General features: G+C 39.5%; 1 protein-coding gene across 1 annotated transcript; it reads left to right on the forward strand.

The window, feature by feature from the left end:
• Positions 1 to 1,515: 1,515 nt before the first annotated feature.
• sp7 (Sp7 transcription factor) lies at positions 1,516 to 4,688 on the forward strand. Its single transcript, XM_030778537.1, has 2 exons — positions 1,516 to 1,536; positions 3,360 to 4,688. The coding sequence occupies exons 1-2, from the start codon at positions 1,516 to 1,518 to the stop codon at positions 4,686 to 4,688; spliced, it is 1,350 nt and encodes a 449-aa protein (XP_030634397.1).
• The last annotated feature ends 20,635 nt before the right edge of the window (positions 4,689 to 25,323 follow it).

Here is a 25,323-nt window from a genome sequence, read left to right on the forward strand (position 1 = left end):
GTGTACATAAATATACCTCTAGACATCCAAGTGGCATCCAAAATGAAACAGTTTACTTGACAGCAGCATGCTCCATGTCTGCTTAAAACAAACAGCTAAAATTTTGATGTAATGGGGAATCAGAGTAATTCTGGCTCTTTATTTTATACAAATATCTTAACTCAAATCTCTTTCATTTGTTTTTTACAAGCTCTTGTTTGTTAGAACATGGAGTGGACCACAAACCTTAATGTTGGTTCATATTCTTACATTTGTCAAAAACATTATTTGCTGCATGATATAATTTACAGTTTTATTATCATTATTATTATTATTATTATTATTATTATTGTTGTTGTTGTTGTTGTTTGACATACAACTGAATTTCCCACATATGACCTAATAAACAACCAATTTCTTTTAACATCAAATTAGAACAGTTTACACAAACTACCAAAGATGTGTAACAATTTACTTATACTTTCATTCGTTGTAATGGTACAATGTTACATGATTATTTTCTTTCTGGCAGTCATATCCTAAACAACAGGTACAGTTTAGGATACTTTATGCTTCAGTAGACCTGTCCTCCTTTATTTAAATACTTCTTGGAGCATGCAATAGACTAATCTGTGTAAACAATTTAAATAATGGATTTCACATGTGACAGATCATGCAGAGTCATGAAACTGAGTTGGAGGGACAAATCGCAATGAGGGAAAAAAAAATCCCCTTATTATTTCATCAGATTACTTCTACAAACATGCAATTTTGATTAGTTTATTGTAATTGCCATGTCTTTATTTTATTTCATAAACCAAATGCTACCGTAAAAACACAGAGAGAAATATTGAAGATTACGCAAAGGCCTTGATTTATTCACTGATTTATGTATGCAGAATAATCTTATTTCCCTTTGACTTACAATTAGCTCTAAAATGATTGAAACCATAACGTACAATGAACCTTAGTTTGTAATTTTTGACTATAGTGACTTTTTTGACTTTTATATATTTATATATAGTAACTTCAGCATTACCCTCAGGATGATTATGCTATGGATGCTGTTAATTTTTTTTTTATCTGGTTATTGATTAGTTTTTATACTATTTATTTCTAAAACTGCAACTATTATGCTAAACTGCTAGCTACAATGTTATCAAGAATTTCCTGTTACAAACCTTTAACTGATACGTCATACCTTCTAAACTAACGTACAGTTATTCGATTGCGTTTTATTCGTTTGGTTGCGTTTTAATGCCCATCCATCCAGTGTGTTCCAGTGTAGAAGGAGTGGCGCATCATACCCATTCCTCTCTCCTCTTATTATATCTCCGTAATTTTATTCCTCTTCGTCCTCTCTTTTTACTGCCAGTTGGCGGTGCTTCAAAGAGTCCGAACCCTGTAATTAGGAGGCGGGTCCTCTGTTTCCCCATAGAGGTCTCTGCTCTCGTGCCTAACTTGCTGTAGACATACTGTACCGTGACTGTGAGCTGATACTCCTAAATCCAAACTCTTGGGATTTGTTTCTCAGGGATGGCCGCATCGGTTTTGGAGGTATGGAATATACTTTGCCATGGGCTATTCTAACTTCAGTTTCAGTCATTTCATTTCATAATATCCTGTGTGTTGTTTAGGAATCTCAGTACAAACAAGTAGGCTTTAACTTGAGGCTTGTTGGAGACAGATGTCCGTGTCTTTATACTACACCTCTCGTACAGATGTGGAATTCCTTAGGCTATTTATGTCAAACTTTGTATATACTGACCTGGGCAAAGGATGATGAGTACCACTGAGCCAAAAATCAATCGTTAATTTTTCGGCTATATGGCTATGCCCAGCTCGGAACGTGCGGTCATAAAGCTATGTGGTTTATCAAAAATAATTCCGTCCCAAAATCACCACTGTGGCTAGCAGTTGTCTCTCAAACAAAAGTTTTACTCCAGACCGTTTTACCTCTCTAAGACATTGCTTTTACTTTGAAATCTGGCGCAGAACACGTAATGCAAATACTACAGTCTATGCATTATTAGTTTACCTTGTGGACAGTAAAGGGATAGCTGACAGCGAGGGAATTTCAGGATTTCAAAGTGAACATTTGATGAGTTAACTCGTCGACTCTCAGCTGAGCTTCTGAATTGGTAAATTGACGTTTACACACTTTCCGTAAATTGCGGTCCACACGCATACTGAAAGATTATTCGATACTAATTAGCCCACATTCAAAACTTCAAAATCCGCTTCAAAACTGTCATGAATTATGTGGCTTCGATACGTCTATGTCTGGCATTACAAAGATTGTCGTAATAGATACAAATTGAATTGTACAAAAATATCGTGAGTATGTTTTTGTTTGCAAGGAAGCTAACTGATTGTAGTAGGAATATCATAAATTGTAAATCAGTAGGTCTATGGTGTCACTCAGAAAATATAACAGTACTAATTATCTCTAAAAGTGTTTATATTTTCCAGACTGTTGAGAGTGGGTTACATGTTGTCTTTTTTAAGTAAATGCAATTATGAAGGGATGGAAAACAACATGGAAAACACCACCCTCTTTCAAATAATTGTAACACTGTAGGTGTGAGTAGATGTTAAATAGCTACTCAGCGAACTGGAAAAATGTCAAGGTGGTCATGTAATAATTAGCCTAGATAAAATGTTACCAGTAAAATCCACACAGTAGCAGAATGAACCACTTTTCATTAGGTTTCATCTAAGTCATCTTTGGACTCTTCAGTGCACTTTTATGTCACCCACTGAAAAAAATGTACCACTCAAAGCAGTTTGAGAAGATTCAGAATGCTCTCTAAACTGAAAAGACTTGTGTCCTCTGTCATGTATATTTTTATATGTATTCCATAATGAGTAACAACTCTGTCAGCGCTTTTTTCTGGTTGCCTATACCCGTTCTCAGAATACCACTGGTTGTTAATCTACTTTGACAGGATGATTTACAAAACAGACCAATTGTTTATACTCACAATATTTAGAGGGCAGCACTGAAGCTTTTTCTATTAAAATATCCTATTACTGGTATATTAGCAATTTTAACTAGTTCCCAATCTGTGCTGATGTAACTATTAAACCATAGTTGTCTATGGAAAAATTGCAGCTGATTTGACAGAGTACGTGCTGTCATTTTTTTGTGTGATAAGAACAACAAAGTGTTGAATATTAAAACCCACCTGTCAAACAGGGCAAAGCAAATGATTGCCAAGAAACACTGTCAAGCAGTAAAGAAAAAAAGGTAAACTGCTGGATTTAATATGCTTGCTGGGTTAAGTCAGTCAGGAGAAGGGACAAGGAAAAGTGTAGCGTAACTACACAGGTAGTGGTGGTTATATCCTCAATCTATGCACTCTTGTTTCTGTTCCCAGGAGGAGGCACGTTATGGATCCAGTCCCTTAGCTATGCTAACTGCAACTTGCAACAAATTCAGTAGCACCAGTCCAGTCCATGATTCTTCCTCTCCTAGTAAAGGGGGAAGCACTGCCATGGTGAAAAAAACATCTAGCATGAGTTCGGACCTCCAGTCACCTAAGAATGCCAGAGCCAGTGAGGGTTTACCTGAATCCTATACCAGCCCATTTGGTGCAGGTGGTAGCCTGCTCAGTCCAGCTGGAAGCCCTCCACCACCAGCAGGAGGCTATGGCTCCGAGTACAATCCCTTTTCCCACTCCTTTCAGACTTCCACTGCATCTCAGGATCCATCACTAGTGTCAAAGGCTCATGCAACAGCAGACTGTTTGACCAGTGTCTACACATCACTGGATATGACGCATTCATATGGTTCATGGTACAAGGCCGGCATCCCTGGCATTACAACCCCCCCTGCAAATGCTAGCTCATCTTGGTGGGATGTCCACCCAAACTCCAATTGGTTGAGTGTTGCACAGCCTCAGAGTGACAATCTTCAGCCCTCCCTCCAGCCAGTGCCACCTCAGGCCTCTCTCAATCCCCAGCTCCCAAGCTACAGTTCTGACTTCAGTTCTCTCAGCCCGACTCCCTACCCTTCTGTGGGTCTGGGCTCCTCCTCACACCTTCTCCAGCCCTCACAGCACATGCTACCACAGGACATGTACAAGTCAAAGTCAGTGCCCAGCACCGGACTCATGGAGAACCCTATGGGGCTGAAGCAGGCCCGGGCATCTGGGGGTTATGGAGGTAGTTCCGCATCTGGTAGGTCTTCCTGTGACTGTCCTAACTGCCAGGAGCTGGAACGGCTTGGCTCATCTGCTGCCTCTCTGCGGAAGAAGCCAGTGCACAGCTGTCACATCCCAGGCTGTGGGAAAGTCTATGGCAAGGCCTCCCACCTGAAAGCTCACCTGCGCTGGCATACAGGCGAACGTCCCTTTGTCTGCAACTGGCTGTTTTGTGGGAAGCGATTCACACGCTCAGATGAGCTTGAGCGTCACGTGCGAACCCATACAAGGGAGAAGAAGTTCACATGTCTCCTGTGCAACAAACGCTTTACACGTAGTGACCATCTCAGCAAGCACCAGAAGACACATACAGAAGCCAGTCTGCAAGGGAAAAGCACAGGTGGAGAAGAGGAGACAGAACCCAGGGTGGCAGAAGATATAGACCACAATAATGTGACACCCAGTGGCTCAAGGAATGCCATTCAAGATTCTGCAGCTAATGCAGATGAAAAGAGCAGCATGGGGAATGGAGTAGAGACAAGCTGTGGACTGCTGGAGATCTAAAGACAACAAAGTGGGCATTCACCTTAGTAGGTCTATTGGTTCCATCCCAAAATAACCTTAAATTAAAAAAAAAAGTGCCAGCCAAATTTATTATATTCTGAAAACAGAACTGGAACATGACGAAAAGGACTTGTAGATATATAGATCAATTCGGCTGCAAATTTAGTAAATGGGGGAACTTTACGTGTCTTTATAATAACTTTGTTTCTGTAAACTTTGCATTATGTGGACTGAAATTGTAGACCAGGGTCAAATATATAATTAAAGCATTTTTTCATAACCTCAGTTACATTCTCAGATCCATCCAGTACTTTGAATACTGGCATCTTGGAATGTATAGGCACATGCCAACTGGTGTGTAGTTCCTAAATTCTACTTCATATGTTCAAACTTTTGGGGATTTTAACTGCTGGAAGCTGCCATGCATCTCAGTTTCACTGTCACATTCATTGGAATGGGACACTACTGGCATCAGCAACGCCACATTATCTTCCCCTGTTACATATATGCTCATTTATTTTCTATTACTTAGGGATATGACTGATTTTTAAAACAAGGTGCAGCATGTTGAAGTTTCTAATAAGTTTAAAAAAAAGAAAGAAAAAAGTTCACAGTAGCTCAACTATAACTTAGGTCACAACTCTGTGTAGGAAGTGACTACCAGGAAACCAGTAACTTACTTAGACAGACAGACAGACAGACAGACAAACAGAAAGATAGATAGATAGATAGATAGATAGATAGATAGATAGATAGATAGATAGATAGATAGATAGATAGATAGATAGATATTATTCAACTAGGCACCACTTCAGAGAAGTCTTACTCAGCAGGGCATGACACTTTTTATGCATAAACCTTTACCTGAGCTATGCATATTCTCAATTCCATTCACATATTTAAAAAGTGGCATGTCTATCTAAAACTTTGTTTTTATTTATTTTATTTTTTTTAAAAAACATTTAAATGGTAGCGAAAAATATGGTTTTAAAAACTCATACAACAAGCAGTACTGTGTGGCTTAGACACAAGACCAAGCAGAGGGACAAACTATTAAATGAGAAGAATAAATCTCATACATATTACAATTTCATATATATTGATGAACAAATCACTCAGATTTAATTACCCACAGGACCAAGGTTCCCTGTGTGCCTTCCAAATCAGCCAGTATTATTTAATATCAAAAGTTCATTTTGGTAATTTAATCTAATGCATATTTATTTTCTTTTGGGTACATTTTTAATCTTCCTTGTTTTTATTTAATCTTATTTGTCTTATTTAATTTCCAATTTATGAAAAAAAGTATTTATGTTTTAAATTATGATACATTTCAGAGGCATTGCATAATAAGACACTTTTGTCCAACATTATTAATAAACTGAGATTTTCTTTGGACTTGATTCATTTCTGTAATTTTAATAATACTGATTTAATGCTATGTTGGCTTTGTAGAGTGTGCATATGTATGTATAGATCCTAAAATTTAGTATTGTTTCAAGCTATCTCTGATGATTATAATGATGATAAACGTTCACTGTTTTAACTTTTGAGTGTCCATGTGTACCCCATTATATTACTATGTGAGTTGATGTGATTTTTGCCCACTGAGTATTAGGTTCAGTAAGTTTCATATGATGCACATGATATACACGGAAAATCTGTGCCACTCTGCAGTATTAGCCTTATTTTTTTCTTTTTCAATAGTACATATATGGAATAATACTTATTCTACATCGAGTGATTGAATGAGTGAATGAATGAATGAATGAATGAATGAATGAAAGCCAACAGTTAGAAAGAAAAAGACCCACTGATAAATTCTTGATTTAGGCATCGTTCACAATAACAGAAATGTAATAATCTTGCAATGACCTACCCTGAAAAAACCTATCACCAGTCAATAAAGGTGCTACTCACAATTTATATGATAAATAAAAGATGAGACTTAATGGAACATTAAAATTACAATATATTATCTATATCTTGTCGCTCCTCTGCTCTTTGGCTGTGTTTTACATTGCTTCCTGCATTATTTTGCAATTTTTGCAATTCGATTTTGCAAGTAAAAGTGATGCAGTCCCAAACTGGATCACAGGTGGACCCATCTGAAATTCACCAGATTCTTGGCTTGTTAGAGGTTATGCTTTGATAAGACAGTGGGCAGGTCTGACATATACATGAAGATAGTGAACAGGTCTGACATATACATGAAGATAGTGAACAGGTCTGACATATGCACGAAGATAGTGGGCAGGTCTGACATATGCATGAAGATAATGGGCAGGTCTGACATTTGCATGAAGATAGTGGGCAGGTCTGACATATGCATGAAGATAATGGGCAGGTCTGACATATACATGAAGATAGTGGGCAGGTCTGACATATGCATGAAGATAGTGGGCAGGTCTGACATATGCATGAAGATAATGGGCAGGTCTGACATGTGCATGAAGATAGTGAACAGGTCTGACATATGCATGAAGATAATGGGCAGGTCTGACATATGCATGAAGATAGTGGGCAGGTCTGACATATGAAGATCGTGGGCAGGTCTCCTAATGTTCAAACCACCAAACTTGGTAGTCATGCTTGTGTAGATTACTGAATGTACACTTAATGGATTAAAAAAAATCTTAAACATGAAAAGTTACTGAGGTCTTTGGCTGAATTTTCAATTATTGTGCCTGAATTTTCAATTATTATTTACAATGAGTATACATAAATGTGGTCAAGACAAAAATTTACCCTGTGAGTCAGCTACTGCAGCCTCCCTTACTGGCCTATCTGTATTGGCTTCCTGTTCAGTTCCACACTGATGACAAATTACTACTGTTAGCTTAGAAAGCTCAGAATGGTCCTACGCCCCAGTATAAAGCTGTTATTCTCACAGTGCTCCCCAGCTATGGAACAACAACAAATGTCTGGTATTCAGAAGCACTTTCAATCTTTAGATGCAGGTTAAATGCATACTTGTCTGGCAATATCTATAGGTAAATATTCTAAAGATAGTTATATACAGTCAATGGAACAGTTAAAAAAGCAGACCTGGGTGGGGGCCAGAGACATACAGTTTTCTGTTGAACTGAATTGACCACCACTTTGTGACTTGCTTCCTATCAAGGGTCATTGCTACTGTTAACCTCCCTCACATGTGCGGTGTTGTGTGGAGCTGTTTTGTGACAATGTTTATTGGAAAATTTGTAGGAAATGTGCAATGCCAAGTGGAACCTGGAATAACATGCTGCCCAATAAGTTTTTATTTTTCATGACAATGTGCGTGCCACTGATAAGATCCATGCCGAAATCAGCAATTAACTTTCACACCAGGTTTAGGTTTATCTCAGAAAAATCAACCAAGCCGAATAGCTCAAGCTCAGTTTCCCACTTTTTCTAGTTTAAAAGTCATAGGACATGTTAGGATCATCATATTTGTACAGTTTTTTTTGAAGAATGTAAAACAATTGAAGCAAGTTTGTGGGTATGCTAGATATAATGAGGAACTTGATGATGTGCGCTTGGTGATGGTGTAACAGTCATGCAGTGATTTACATCACATTTATGTGAGGCAAGGTTACACTGATAGCCTAGCTCACCCTCTCCACCTGGCTTCAGTTTTTTAATTCATACTTAAGACACAAATGGCAAATTTGGGGTTTTTTTGCATGTATTCATCCAATATTCACATTAAACAATAACACATAATCCCACCACATGATCACCATAATAACACAGAAATATGTGTGCAATTCATGAATAGTGCAGACCAATGTTCATAGTTTACTTTGCAATATTCCAATAAAGTTTGTTTCATTAGTAGTGCAGTGCAGGCTGTATTTCTACCCTGTGTCTCACTTACCCCTTTTCCACTGCCGCGGTGCCGGTGCCGGTGCCTAATCGAGCACCAGGGCCGCGCTTTTCCACTGACAGAATTGCTGGTCCTAAAAGTTGGAACCACTGACGTCAGAGGCTATGCAAATAAAAACCACGTGAGAACCAATCAGTTCAGCGTTTGACGTGTTTGCTACATGACGTTCTCAAGAGAGGCGGGAGTAACAAAAAAGTCTGACCAAGATAGCGGTAGGCTAAAGGCTATATGTAGCATGAAAATATGTACACGATTAAAAGATGTATGGGCAATAATTTGTGTCTACATCAAACCGGGCTGTTGTTTACATGTTACATGAACGTAGTCTGAGCCAGAATGGTAGAAAAAACACTCACTCTCTCGGCTCTGGCTGGTGCAAATAGACCACTGCAGACCATCATTTGAACACTCTTTTAAACTTTTGAGCTCGGTGACAGGCTTACTATTTTCATGAATTTCGCACCAGAGTGAAAAGTTTTTGGGCAAAATTCGTGAGGTATTTCGCTGTGTGGAAGCCTAGCATAAAAGTAAAAAGGAAGCAGATGCGTTCTGTCCGACATTATTTTTTCCCCCATGGAATTTACCCAGACTTTCGCTACGTAGCGTTCGGTTCCCAAACCTGTGGAAATGCGGGCCGGTTCTCAAAAGGCACCAAGGCAGCACTGGCTCCGCACCGGCACCGGCACCGGCACCAGCACCGTCCTAGTGGAAAAGCTCTAACTGTTGCACTTCAGTAGAAGACAGATGTCAAAGAGATAGCTCCACCTTTAAAATCCACTCCACATCACAGGGATTGCCCACTCCAGCACTGATGTTTCCTAGACAGACTGGTTATTTATCACTTCACCTCTGGTCAGGCCAACCTGGGAGCATAAATACTGATGAGGTTTTTTTTGTTTTGTTTCGTTTTTTTTTTTAATGATCTAACAGCTATCACTCTAACTATGCTCCAGCCACAGGAGGATCGGCTCCACCTGTTGAGTTTAGGTTCTTCTCAATATTTCTTCCTCTTTTTGCTAAAAAGAGCTCTTCCTTTTCTCCGTTGTCATGGTATCAGATCAAGTATAGCTGCTTTCATCAACTGTAAAAACTAAATAAAATGTAATTGAATTGAATTGATTAGAAATATTGAAGTTGATGATCCACTTGGAGGTGTGAAGGTTAGAAGTCTCTCTGTTGACTGTTGCCCAGTCATATGAATCCTCTTGTAGTGGATCTTTATAGCAAACAAGTGTACATGTCCTCTTACATTGTCAGGGTATTTTCTTTCCTAAAAGAATGTGTTGTCTTCTTCCTTCAGTCTTTTTCTCTTGTTTCCAGAATTCTCTCTTAATTATCAGTCAAATACCAAGTACTCAACATATCATAATTATTCCTTAGTTGCATAAAATGGCAAGGTGACAGTGATTTCAAGTATCAGGGGAAATGTTATGCTCTTCAGTATGACCTGCATTAAACACAGCTTTCAACAACAACACACACACACACACACACATAGTCAGACCTCCTCTTCATTGCCTCATTGTGTGTGGTTAGTTAAGGGAATCTAATGAGCTGTGCTTTGAGTTGTTATGTGCAGGAGTCCTGGGCTGAAGGCTGTGATCAGAGGCTGGTGTGTTTATGGTGGTCTGAGGTGGGAGTGTGGTTAAGACCACACCATAAAAGGGTGAACTGGGTGGAGTGCTCCTAGCTGAAATGGGGGTGGAGAACTGTCCCAGGCTCCTCACTCTGGTATTCCTGGTATTTTGTAACTTAAGTTTAGTTTTGTCAGTGTTAAGTTTGTCAGTGTTGTTTCTTTCTTTTGTTTTATTTTTCTCAACCTCTACAAATTTGTAATTTTTCTCAATCTCTCCACATTTGTACAGTACAAGTAATTACTATCAGAGGATTAGGCAATGTCTTCCTAAAAACTCTTTTTCCATCATAATGTCATGTATGTGTTTAGTCAGAACAGGAGCAGAAGATCACTGAACTGAATAAAGGCGGTAACCAAATGGTACATCAAATGTACCACTTAATCAACCAGTTTTGTTCATAGGAACTGCAGGTAATCCCAAACCTTTGGCAATAAAAAGAGAAAAAAAAACTCATTCTCTATTAAATGTTTTTTGAATAATGAATTACGTTCAAAAGATAAGTTCATGTTTCCTTTGCTTTTACATTATCTTAATAGTACAGATTTGGTGTGAGAGATGTCTGTGTTTGAAATCTGCATTTGTACATTTTGCAGTGTTTGAACTGTAGATCAAGTCAGCAAAAATAAATTGGTTTGTACTGGAAAAAAACACTCTTCTGTTTTTAGAGCTAAATTAATCAGACACACTGATTTTAATCAACCAAATGTACTCTCGAACTGTTCATCTCAGGGAAGTGTCAAGATTTCACATGGGTGAAAGAAGATAAGTGCTTTGAAGTAGCATTCTATTCAAATCAAATGTTAGTTTCAAATCAAACAAAATCAGTCAGCATAGGTAGAGCGCAGATGACCAAAAACAATTCTAAATTCTACATTCCAATGCACATAAGCACTAGCGCTTATCCCCAAACAAATAGATTATTAGGAAAAAGTGACATACAACAACAACAACAACAAAAAAACTCACTACAATAAGAACATGTTGTACCATATTGTGGGATTTGGAGGAAGAGAGAGAGAGAGAGAGAGAGAGAGAGAAAGAGAGAGAGAGAGACAGACAGAGAGAGAGAGGGAAATAGAGGAAAGATTAGGTAGCATTTTGGCAGGGCAGTATGGTGGTTCAGAAGTCCTCCAGAGAGAGGCGCCAGCGTGTCCAGCAGGAACCCAAGCCATGAGTAGTTTGGTGCACCCCCCTTCGTTCTTCCATCATGGCCACAAACCACCCCCCCCCCCCCCCCCCCTCCCTGCCTCCCACAGTTCACCACTGGCAGACAGCTTACACTAGAACTGCTGCCACTGCATGTTTATTTAATATCCTGGAGAAATTGAAATATCTTTGTGGCTAAAGACACACTTAAACGCAGGCCAGCACATGCATACACAAAACCAAAGTAACATGCATTTACACACACACACACACGAATAATATCAAATAAATGTAAAATTATAAAATTGTTGTGGAATGGATACCTCAGTTTTGCATGATATTTATCACTTTATTCATAAAAATGTTTGGCACAGTGCAAAACAGTCTAAGGTTCGAAAACTAAGAATTGCCTCTACAACTGACAGCCGATTTTTGAGATGTGCCATGCAGCAAGAATTACAGACAGGTCTATTTATGTCATTATAGCCTTGTCTGTAGGGTTTTATGGAATAAGCATGTCCTCCAGTTTGTGTGCACCCATAATGACTCTGATCATTACAGACTCATTCTTTAAAAAAAAAAAGCTCTTTAAACTTCTTTGCCCCTCCTCTCCCCTACCCCCTCCAAAAGAAAAAAAAAGTTTCCCCAAGAGCCACCAACCAATACTGCTGCCAGAAATAACAGAAGCTCCGCTAGAACTCAGAGCCTAAGCACTGAAAAACCTGGCCACAAGACCAGGGATCAAACACACACAAAAAAGGAAACAGAGCATATTGAGGGAAGGAAAATAAATTACTTAAAGATACAGTGCCTGAAAAATCTGCACTCTTTTAAAAGTTTTTCCACCTTTGCGTTGAGTCAGTGCGTCAAACTTCTTTAATGCACTTCCTTAGCCACACATCATGATTCATATCTTTAAATTTCAAAACAAATTTCAAGTGTGAAGTTTAAGTCTGCATCAGTCAGAGATTATTCTTGGTTGAGTCAAATGATAAGAGTGATGGAAACTGGTGGAAACTGCAAAATTCTTATTTTTCAAGTTTCATGCAATCTTTTCTAGATGATCTTGATGTTCTGCTGTTTCTAAAAACAAACTTTGATATATTTCAGAAGGACCTGATGGCTTAGACTCAAGGCCTTCCAGTTTCCCATAGAGGTGAAAGGGGTGTTAAACAAGTGAGAAGAATTAACCTCAGGTCTTCCCTCCACAGACATTCAGGCAACATCCCTCCTTCTTTAAAAATATTTCAAACTGGATGTAAAATCACAACCTTAAACTTAACATAGCAGACCACTTCTGCCACCAGCGGTCCAGTCCAGTGAGAGACTGCTTCATGACCTCCACATCACTGCAAACATTGACATCATATCTCCATCATAGACAGCAGAGAGTCTAAGGGTCACCCTGGACTGCCACTGGTCACATTTCTCTCACATGCAGCTGGCAGCTTGGCCTTCTTACGCACTACATCCATCAGAAGAATTTGTTGGTTAACCTTCTCTAACCTTTTTAGATCAAAAATGGAAGACACACTTCTTCAGGACAAACCTCGACATCTCCAGTTCAGTCTTTCCTTGTCAGTACCAGTTTTGTAGTGCTCTGCTGAAAAGTAAATAAACAAATAAATGTATAAATAACACACTTTCTTATTAACACCACATGTTACTGTGCTCTGCTTAAAAATAAAAATAAGTAAACATAGTGTAGCAGAGTGAAGTTTATCAGTCTACATCATTAGTCCTCCCTTTTAAGTCAGAAACATAATCAGAAACTCACTCACTCTCACAGCCACTTATCCTAATTAGGGTAACGGGGGGTGCTGGAGCCTATCCCAGGGTTCATTGGGCGAAAGGCAGAGAAACACCCCGGACAGGTCACCAGTCTATCACAGGGCAGACACACAGACAAACAGACAAACAGACACAGACAAACTCATACCTTAGGGCAATTTAGTGTCTCCAGTTCATCTAGCCTGCATGTCTTTGGACTGTGGGAGAAAACCCGGAGCTCCCAAAGGAAACCCACGCAGACACAGGGAGAACATGCAAACTTGAACCTGGGACCTTCTTGCTGTGAGGTGACAGCGCTACCAACTGCACCACCGTGCCACCCCAATCAGAAACTTAATCAGAAAAATTACTTGGTCTTCAACTAGGCTGGCCACATTTTTCATATGTGTGGCAATAACTGTTTAGTTAAACGCTTTCACTGATCTGCATGCCAGTGATTCTCATGTGTGCATTTTCACGGACTAGTGGGCTACATTTCACTTTTAAATCCCAGTAAATAAACAACAATGACTATTTGTAAGCAGTTACAACACAACACTCAGTAAATGCATCACCAACTGGTATGAATGAGAGACAACCAGTCTAGCATTCAAAAACTCCACAGGATACCAAGTCTGAAACAAGACAGGGACCTGTGTCTGAAATAGGAATAAACCTTGGGATGAGAAAAGACTCAAAATTGGGAGCCCATCCTCCTCTGCTTGCCAGCAACAATCATAGTCATTTGATTTTTTACAAAACCTTGTCAGTGTATATGCTCCCAGGCTGGCCTAGCAGAGATGAAGGGCACAATCTATGTGCACCCAGAGACAACCATCAAGAGAGGGAGTGGCATTAGTGCTACTGTGAAATATTTCTAATAGCACATCAGGTAGAGGAGTAATTAGGAGCTGGATGGAGTATACCTAGGTCTCAGGGAATGCAGGCCACAGAGGTGAAAGGAAGAAGAAGAGGAGGGAAGCATTAGACTGTCTGAGGAAGGAGAGTGTATCAGTTACATGGTCAGCAGAGTGCTGTGTGAGGCTATTAAACAGACATGAGACAGACATGAGGGCTTACTCAGACACCATCACTTCACCAACACACAGTAAACTAACACACACCAACACACAGTCAACTAACATATACCAACACACAGTCAACTAGCATAAACCAAAACAGTCAACTAACACACACCAACACAGTGGACCACAATATACTAACACCCCAGCAACACACAGTCAACTAGCATAAACCAAAACAGTTTAACTAACACACACCAACACAGTGGACCACAATATACTAACACCCCAGCAACACACAGTCAACTAACATACACCAAAACAGTCAACTAACCTATACAAGCACACAGTCAACAAACTGACACCAACACACAGGCACCAAACACACATCAATGCACAGTCAACACACGGTCAAGCAAAAGGAGTGATCACAAGCAATGAAAGGGTTATAGCATCACCCCATTTGGTAAGAACATGGTAAGGCCATGTTCTTACCAATATCCAGCAACTACTGAATTGTCCCTAGCAATAATTTTGATAAAAATCACGTCTCGTATTGCTTCAGTAAGGGACAGTGCATTTTATTTTTCAATACAGGACAATCCCGTATTATATAGGATGGGTGGTTACCCTAAGTATGGCTGGAGTAAAGTTAAGAAGTCTCTGTTGAACTGCCTCCTTGTCGGTCATTAATTGCCTTTAATTTATAACATTACAGAATTCATTCATTAACATATTTTTGTATTCAGTTTAGACTAAAAACCTGTCAATCCCTGAATAACGTTGTTTTTTCAGTTATGGACATTTGCTTGTTTAGATATTCTATCATGAAGTACAGAAAGCTAATCTTTAATGTTGTTGGTTTATATAACCAAAATTGTGTAATTATTGTCTCAGGAGCATATTGATAGGGAAAAAAATTCCCTTTATGAGTGTATTGGCTACCATAGGCTATCTATTACTAAAGGCTCTAGATGACATGAAATTGCAGTCAGAAGTCTATCATAAATGCAAAAAGCCACAGCTTCCAGGGGGACCCCCTGCAGATCGCTTTTATGTCCCCAACAATGTCAAAATCAAACCTATGCCCTTGGTTGAGCAGATAGCACTCATTCCCTGTTTTATATGTTTACCCCTAATAATTTGTTGCCCTATAGCAGCCATACTGATGCAGTTACATCCTTTTCACAAACCAATGTCTTATTGGTCAAATGAACATATTAATCAGAGTAAGTGCTGATCAGACACTTGGTTTAAGAGAATGGGGCTTTTAAATGTTTTGGGGTTTGGGGAAAAAAACAGGGAGAAGTCATTTGATCAAACAGACTGTATTGGAGTGAAATTAAGTGAGGCATATCAAATCTGTGACATCGATGACTTCAGTGTTAGGAGCCACAATTATGCGTCTGGAAACAAGAATTAGATTCTCTCACCAGAAACAGATGATTGATTGATTAGTTGCTAATATGGTATCATCTTAGTCTTTTACTATTGTGACTGTTTACAGGGCCCCAGGACATTGTACTGTATTCTTACAGGAGTTTACAGCCTTCTTGTCTAACCTGGTTATTACCACTAATAAGGCAGTGGTTGTGGGGGACTTTACCATTCATAGTGATCATGAAGGTGACTCTCTGAGAACAACTTTTGCTTCTCTTCTGGATTCTGTTGGGGTCAGTGAGAATGTACTAAGGCCCACACATTGCTGTAATCAAATTCTAGACTTGATTTTAAGCCATAGCATTTGTGTGGAAAATGTAGCTGTCTTTTCTCAAAACCCTGAAGTCTCAAATCACTACCTTTTCCCCTTTGAAACAGCATTTGCATCTCTTCTTGTATCAGTGAGAATGTACTAAGGCCCACACATTGCTGTAATCAAATTCTAGACTTGATTTTAAGCCATAGCATTTGTGTGGAAAATTTAGCTGTCTTTTCTCAAAACCCTGATGTCTCAAATCACTACCTTTTCCCCTTTGAAACAACATTTGCATCTCTTGTTGTATCAGTTCCCAAATATCTTATAGGTCACACCTTTTACTTCAACCACAGTGACAGACTTGCATCGATAAGTTCCCTGACTTTTTCTCACCCAGAACTGGTGTATTTGATACTGATACATCTGATCTTGAACAGATGACTGAAGGCCTAAACGCTGTCCTATGAAAAAAGTTAGGAAGAAAAGTGTATTGTCATTTAATAATCAGACCTGAGCTCTGTAACAGGCTCTGCAAAAGCTGGAAGATAGGTGGCAAACAACTAAAATGAAGGTATTTCATATTGCTTGGAAAGAAAGTCTCTTAGAATACAAATAATCCCTTTCTGCAGCAAGGCAATAAGGACAACCCTAGACTCCTATTTGATACAATCTAAAAACTAACTGGGAATCAGACACCAGCTGAAGCTTTTGCTCCATTAGGATTTGCCAGCAATAACTTTTTTATAACTTAAAGTTTTTATTGATTTTTATATTGAATTTTATAAAAATAACAAACAAAACAGAAGCAAAAATAATAGAAACAGAAACAGGCAGGAAGCCAAACAGACATTGATATTACATTACATTACCATGCATTGATATACAATAATATAAGAGAAGCAGTTATTTAGTTACAGTACTGTGATGTGTGCATTGGTGCATTAGTACATTGCAAGAGTTACAATGCCTCTCTGAAGCATTTGACAAGGTTAACCACCAGATTATCCTCTCATCCCTTGCTGGGATGGGCTTTGCAGGATCTGCAATCACATGGTTCGAGTCCTATCTGTCTGACCGTTCTTTCCAGGTTTCTTGGAGGGAATTGGTCTCCTCCCCCCGCCCTTTCCAGACTGGGGTCCACTCCTTTTCTCTCTTTATACTAGATTACTCGGACAAGTTATCTCCACCCACAGTCTCTCTTACCACTGTTATGCCGATGACACACAGCGGTTCTTCTCCTTCTCCCCCTCCGACTCTCAAGTCCAGCCTCACATTGCAGCCTGCTTAGCCGACATTGCCTCTTGGATGTCCGCTAACCATTTCAAGCTCAACCTGGAGAAAACTGAGCTTCTCTTTTTTCTCTCTGAGAGCTTCCCAACGATCGACGCTTCGATCACCATTGAGGGTTCTGTAGTGTACCCCTCCAGAGCAGCCAAAAACCTTGGCATGACCCTTGGCGACCAGCTGAACTGCTCTAGCCACATCGCGGTGGTCACTCGATCCTGTAGATTCTCCCTCTACAACATCAGGAGGATCTGCCCCTTCCTCACGCAACAAGCGACTGAGCTCTTGGTCCAAGCACTTGTCATCTCCCGCCTCGACTACTGCAATGTCTTACAGCCAGTTTTCTCCAGGTTGAGCTTGAAATGGTTAGCGAACATCCAGGAGGCAATGTCAGCTAACCAGGCTGCAATTCGAGGCTGGACCTGAGAGTCAGAGGGGGATAAGGAGAAGAACAGCTGTGTGTCATCGGCATAACAGTGGTAAGAGAGACCGTGGGCGGAGATAACTTGTCCGACTGGCACTATCAGGCTACTTCAGCATGTTCAGAATGCTGCTGCACGCCTGGTATTCAACCTCCCAAAGCACTCTCATGTCACTTCGCTTCTTACTGTACTCCACTGGCTTCCGGTAACAGCCCGCATCCAGTTCAAGACACTGGTGCTGGCCTACTAGGCCACAAGAGGCTCCGCCCCATCCTACCTTCAGTCTCTGATAACTCCTTATATCCCTGCTGGAGCTCTCCGCTCTACCACCTCTGGTCAGCTGACGGTCCCCTCACTTCAGGAACCCAGCAGCCGTTCTTCTAAACCACGCCTCTTCTCTGCCATTGCTCCGCGGTGGTGGAATTACCTTCCTCACTCAGTCAGGACTGCAGAATCTCTTGCCATCCTCCGCAGGAAACTGAAAACCCACCTCTTCAGAACCCACCTGTCCCCCACTGCCTAACCTCCCTTTCTATATCAAAAAAAAAAAAAATCCTACTAATCTTCTCCCTATATCGCAAGTCTTGTTTTTTTTTTGTTTGTTTGTTTGTTTTTTATCCTTTACTGTCACAGAATTCCAGGGGCATAATACGGAGGGTAATTAATGTACAGCCTTATTTTGATGTCTGTTTATGGGGCAATGGGATCTGACTGATGCACTTATTGTAAGTCGCTTTGGTTAAAAGCGTCTGCTAAATACCAAATTGTAAATTGTAAATGTACTGTACCTCTTCAGATTCTTGTAAGGGTTAGATTGCTCCTCCCGGACATGTGAATGCTGGAGTCCAACTGAGTTCACTCCAATCCTCTGTTAGAAGGATGATTAGGCAAAGATTGGGGGTTAGTGCAATCCACCCTTTATTAGCTATTCAGTCGACAATTGAACATGAGTATGATTGGTGTGCGTAGTTTCTGTACAAGGAAACACAAAGGAATATAAATATTACATAGCATACAATTCTAATATGAGCCGCTAGATGGCGTCAAAACCGTAACAAATGAACTTTCTGGCTCAGGATGAGTCAGCAAGAACTGCATCGTAAACATATCCTAGCCAGTAGATATTCACTCGTAGAAATACAAATATAATTTACTAAATTATAAAGAACGATTTTATACAATGTCAAACGTTTATACGGGGCTAGAAGGACAACATTGCTCACGGAGTTAGATTTACATATTCAATCTATCGCTGTATATTGCTGGTCCACATATTACCGCGTGATTAACCTTCCCATTAATACTTTGATTAGGAATACTTCGCAGCAGGTCAACCCGACAACAATATGCAATGCACAACACACAAAATGAAATGTAAGTCTCTTACTTCGCATTCACGCACACAAAGTTGGCAGAGAAATTGAACTGGCGAACTACACATTAACGAGGAAGCACAAAAAAACAAACTTGAAAACAGTGCAAAAACTGGGAGGGGGGTTTCGCAACAACACAGCACGCGTCATCGCCCCAACTATTCCAATGCACAGGGAGTTTTGCACAGACATATTTCATACCACTTTGATGCTTTATGAAATATTCTTGGTAGTTGTAAATAGCACTCTGTTTCCTTTTTTTTCTTTTTTTTCCAAAATTGTCCATGTCCCTCCAGAATAAATCTTTCTTTCTTTCTGTTATAGGAGAGGCGTGCAGTGCACAAAAGAAGAAAATGGCGCAAATGAATGATGATGCTTTGTCTGATGGTGTTACCAAGGAGAAATTATATAAATGAATCAGCTCAAGGAGAGGAAAACTTGCTGTGTTGACTTGGAAAAAGAATGAAATTACAACATTTATTAATGCTGGAGCAGGTGTCACAACTGTGTGTGACCATTTGGATGCATTTGATATTTGTTTGGGGAAATTTATGGACCTGCAAGTTGCTATTCAAAGGTCTCTGCCACCATCTGAAAGAGAGGCAGATCATGTCAACTGGTATGAGTCAAAACTTGTAGGTTTTAAAGAATTCAAAAATGGAGTAAACAAATGGATCCATGGTGGACTTTCTCCTGAAAAAACGTGATGATGGATCTGCACTGCCTGACATACAGCCTTGTGACAGTGTATCAGTGGTTGCACACAGTAGTGCATCTGAAAGATGAAACACATCAAGTGCATGTATGAATACTGGCCAAATCAAAAGCAATGGAGAGAAAGAACAAGTTGGAAAGGGAGGAAATGCATCTCAAAGCAATGAAAGGAAAACTTGACAGGGAAGCTTTATTAGGTGCATCCAAGGCAAAATTAAAAGTGATACAAAAATATGAGCATCAAGAAATCCCAATGAAATCTAATTCTGAAACCAATAAAACAAAATGTGATGCAATGAATATGACGTTGTTGAGTGAGAATGTTCAGAGGAGGCAATCAAGAGCATTGGAACCTTTTGAGTGTCCAATACTGTCTACAGACAATGGCCACAGGAGACAACATGTTGATTATTTCAAGCACAGGTTTGGGAGCCAGACCATGACTTTCATCTGACCAAACAAGATCTGATTCTGATAATATGGTGCTTTCAAATGTTTTACGCAGGCAAAATGAGATCACTGGAATTCTTGTCAAACAGCAACAGCTTTCACTGCTCCCTACAAGAGAAATAACTGTATTCACTGGAGATCCGCAATACAAGCCATTTATGAGAGTTTTTGAACATGGCATTGAACAGAAAACTGGAAGCATTCGTGACTTGTGACTAACTTTATTTTCTGGAGCAGTTCACTGTAGATCAATCACAAGAGCTTATTCGTAGTTGCATTTATATGGAGCCTAATGGAGGTTACAAAGAGGCAAAGTGGCTGTTACAGCAACATTTTGGCAATGAAATAAAAATAGCCAATGCAGTAATGGAAAAAGCTCTTGCTTGGACACATATCAAGTATGGAAAAAGCTCTCAATTCCTTTGCATTATTTTTAAGAGGATGCTTTAACATCATGCAGGATTTTGAAGCTCCCTCAAACATGCTCAGTTTTATTTCAAAGTTACCATTTAAGCTGCAAAATAAGTGGAGATCCATTGCCTATGCTACTCAGGAGAGATTCGGTCAAGGAGCCAAGTTTGGTGATCTTGTGCAGTTTGTGGAGAAACAAGCCCAAATAGCTTTGGATCCAGTTTTGGGGACATTCTTGAGAAACCAAATAAAGTAACCACCAAACCAAAAGCATCGGAATTAAAATGAAAAGTGTGAGAAAAGTTGCCTAGGAAGGGGAGTGTCTTTGCTACAGCTGTAAGAGCATGTTCTAATGTCATCTCTGATCCTTCATGAAAGCAACAAATTTACACTGGGCAGGGCACCAGTCCTACTGACAAGCCTTGCTTGTTCTGCAGAAGAGATCATGCCTTGGAGGACTGTAAGAAGGTGAAAGCAGCCCCGAACTCAGAAAGAGTAGACTTTCTTAGGAGGAAAGGACTTTGCATTGGATGTCTTGGAAGGGGTCACCTTAGCGCAAAATGCCATAAACGTATGACCTGCAGAACCTGACAGCGTAAACACCCAACTATTTTGCATATTGACACAGAATGAGATAACAAAGCTCATACATGTGACATGAAAAGCTGCAAAGAGGCTCAAACAGATCTCTGAGCAGTGCTTTGGTTTCCTTAAGCCCTCCTAGGCAGGCTGGGGCTGGAAACTTGGAATGTGCTCTGGCTTTGGTGTGAGTCTTCCACAGCAGCTAAATTCTAAAGTAGAATTAGCAGCAAAGTTTTAGTCAACCAATATGTAACTTTAGAATCGGGCCATCGACTGGTTCAAGGTACATTTAGACCGACCCAGTGGTCCACGTATTGATGTAGTCGCATCTTTGACGCTAAAACCGGTTTCCAATTCGTATCGGTGAATCATTACACTCCTGTTAAACACACATAGCAAAAGGCATTGTTTTACCTCTAGGAAAACAAACATTCATAATGGAGAAACTCATGATCTCAACTTGTGTGTCCCAGCCTCTGAAATATTGATTGGAGTAAAGAAATACATGTTTTCTGTAGGCTCACTTTACTGTAGGTCATTAATGCAAGCTAGTTGGGCTGGATAAGCAGCCCATGGATGTATATTTGTATGAAAAACCCCTTCTTAGTTGTAGCGCCACCAACAGGCCAAACCCTAGAGGACATTTTTGCTCATAACTTCCTAACCTTTTGACCTACCCCAGGAAGCTTTACTGTCCCTGAATCCTTGCATCCTGATGAGTAGAACGGACCCATTTTATGGAAATCTGCCTTCTTGAATTGTCCACCATTTTGAATTTAAGAAAACTGTAGTCTTGCGAACTTGTCCGAGACAGTTGGTCCCATCACCACCAAATTTGGTGTGTATCATCCACAGAATGGTCTGACCAAAAGTGATCAAAAGATGTAATACATTTGTGTGAGAATCAGAAAAACTCACAAATGTATTACATCAAAAATTATTCTAAGAAGACAGCGGAGTATTTCAACCAAACTTCTTCAGCATTATCATAGCAGAGGACCCTAGTTGAGAAATTATGAGCCATCTGTGTTGACTGTTTTGTATTTCAGCCATCTTAATATGATTATGTTTTCAATAGTTTTCTATGACAGGCCTTAAAAGCCCTGTGTTGATTTTCGTGTTGATTTTTGTGTGTAAGAGTGGGTGGCAATGGGTCTGTTCAACCTGTGATGAACTGGTGTCTTGTTCACAAGTTCTTCTGATTACTTGTCTGCCTGGTGCCCATGAGCTGCTTGGCCCCTTCATTGCTGCTTGCAGCTATATTTATTATTATTATTATTATTATTATTATTATTATTATTATTATTATTATTATTATTTAGGTTTATTTATATTAATATCATTTGCCTAGTTAACTGAAGGATCATTTAAGTTATCATTACTTTAATCTACATGTCAATTCACTGATTGTATGTACATATTTGGCATTCATGGCACACATGGATCAGTGCCCAACGCAGTAAGGAGGAGAAAGGGAAACTGATCTAATCAAAGCATGTTCCACAAGGAGGAAGCTGTTATATTTTCAAAGTAATAAAGCATGGTAGGCGGACGTAAAGTCAAAATGTATTCCGTCATGCAACAGCATCACATTGCATACATGCAACAACAACTTAACTTCTTCATTTCTCGACAACAACAACTTAACTTCTTCATTTCTCTAAGTTTCAGTGATTGCACACACACACTGTGAACAGTGAGCAATGAATTTGTCCTCTGCATTTAACCCATCCAACACACCAGTAGTGAACACACACAGACGCGGGAGCAGTGGGCAGCCTCCTTGGTGAGGCCCGGGGAGCATTGGGGTTAAGTGCCTTGCTCAAGGGCAAGGGCCTGCTCAAGGCCTGGGAATTGAACGGCAACCTCCAGTCACAAGCCCGGTCTCCTACCCTTTAGACCACGGCTGCCCTGTATGTATGTGCCCTGTATGTATGTGTATGTATGACCTGTATGTATGTGTTTTATTTGTTTTTTGTTTGCCTTGGTAAAGGCTCTCTATCTGGGTTGTCATATTGGTCTGGACCTCAGCTAACTGGATCTAACTCAGCTTACTTTTTTTTTGCCCATGAATCAAAATGCTGGATAGGAATCACATTCAAACAATCCCCAATAAATTTACAGTTACAACTTGGAATGTGTCAGGAAGGACAACGGCGCGGGACACAAGTGCGGAGAACTGAAAGTTTTTAATGATAAATGAAACAAACAGAAAGGCTTGACAGATAGCCAAGTAAACTTTGGCACACGGAACACGAAACACAAGATGGCTCAGTAGACACAGGGAAGGTGTAGACTTCACACTGACTGATCCGACAAAGGGGTTTAAATAGTGACATGTATAATCTGAAACTTAAATGAAGGCAGGTGTGCAGAAGGAGAGTGATCAGACCGCTGATTAGTAAACCAGCAACGCTGAGCCTCCCGACAAGGGAGGAGGCGAGGTTGTTACAGTATGTTAATGGTGTTAAGGAACGGGATAAACAAAGTTTTACAATATCTAAAAAAAACTGTCCTCAGACATTGCCGTTTTGTAAGAAATAATCTAAAACCAGGGGAAATTCAATGTCTTAGGATGCAATGGGGGGGGGGGTGCATTTGAATCTAAAAGAAGAGGAGTGGGAATTGTTATTAGCAAACATATACCTTTTAATTTCATTTCAAAGCAGTCTGATACAGAGGGCAGATTTCTAATTATTATGTGTGAAATATAGAAACACTTAGGCTCTCCCCATCTGACATGAAGTATCTTCCGAGGATACAAAGAATAATTGATACCATCTCAACAGGAAGTGATATTTGGCGGTGATTTAAATAATGTTTTCACTGCACAGGACAGCTCAAATTTGAAAAGAAAGGTCAACACACCTAAAAAAACTTCTGGATTTTGTCTCAGCGAATGAGCTTATTGACGTATAGAGATTAATGTACCCAAAAAGTAAAGATTATACATATCACTCCCATGCACAAAACAGCTATAGCTGGATAGACTATATTTTTACATAACATGCAGGGATAGACAATGTAATGTCCACTAAAAAGTATGATATATTGATATCAGATCATGCTGCAGTTACATGTACCATGTGCCTATCAAAAAATAAGTACGCAGGATATGGAGAATGAACAGAAAATATTTCAAGGATGAAGAATTTATTAAATATTTAGCAAATCATATTAATGAATTTATAAACATAAATTTTGGAAACACTGGCCCTGACAAGCCACTAGCTAGTTCATATTGTATGGGACACTTTTAAAGCATACATTCGAGGGGTAATCATTTCATTCCGTAGGAGGAAGGTAAAACTGGATAAAAAAGTTAAAAAACTGGAAAAATCTATAAGCCAGACAGAACACTTAAGTAAGAATACCAATGCTAAGAAAGACTTTGAACACTTACAGAAACTGAAGCTAGAGTATGACCATCTTTTACCTGAAAGAGCTAACAATTTCAAATGCAACTCACATAAACTACGTTATATATCCTCAGACAAGGCAAGTAAGTAGCTATCCTCATTAGTGAAAAGAATGACTAGCCAAGATGTCATCATGCTTAGAGACCCTATAACTAACTCTGTTATTAGGGATAGTAACGTCATCAATCAGCAGTTTGCTACTTTTTATGAAAAATTATATACTTCAGAAGTATCATCTGAAAACAGCAACCAAATTTCCTATTTGAAACCTGTGAATATCAAATGTTTATCAATGGAACAAAAAGCTAAACTAAGAAAGGAAATTTCTGGAGCGGAAATTAAAGAAGCAATTGACAGTTTTCCAATGGGGAAAGCACCAGGAATGGACGGATTGCCAGTTGAGTTCTATTTTACATTCTGGTCTCAGCTCAGCCTACTTTTCTGGAAGTCATAAAAGATAGCAACACTAATGGGAACCTCCCACAAACAATGTATAAAACCATTATAAGTGTGATACAAAAACCTGGCCAAGAGTGTAATACTCCTTCCGATTTTAGACCTGCAAGTTTATTAATTGTGACAATAAGATTATTACAAAAGTATAAGTATAGCCAAAGTACCTCCGTCAATTATTCATTATAACCAAACAGGATTCAAACAAAACAGAAACTTGAAAACAAATGTCAGAACATGTGTATCAATAACAATAACAGTTTGCTAAAAAGGCAAAAATGGTCTTAACATTAATGGTGGTGGATGCTAAGGCTTGACAGTTTGATCATCTTGAATGGAGTTATTTATAGAATGCTTTAGAATCATATGATTTTCCGGTACCACTTTA

The sequence above is a fragment of the Chanos chanos genome, chromosome 6, assembly GCF_902362185.1.
Source record: "Chanos chanos chromosome 6, fChaCha1.1, whole genome shotgun sequence".
In the NCBI taxonomy this organism is placed as follows: Eukaryota; Metazoa; Chordata; class Actinopteri; order Gonorynchiformes; family Chanidae; genus Chanos; species Chanos chanos.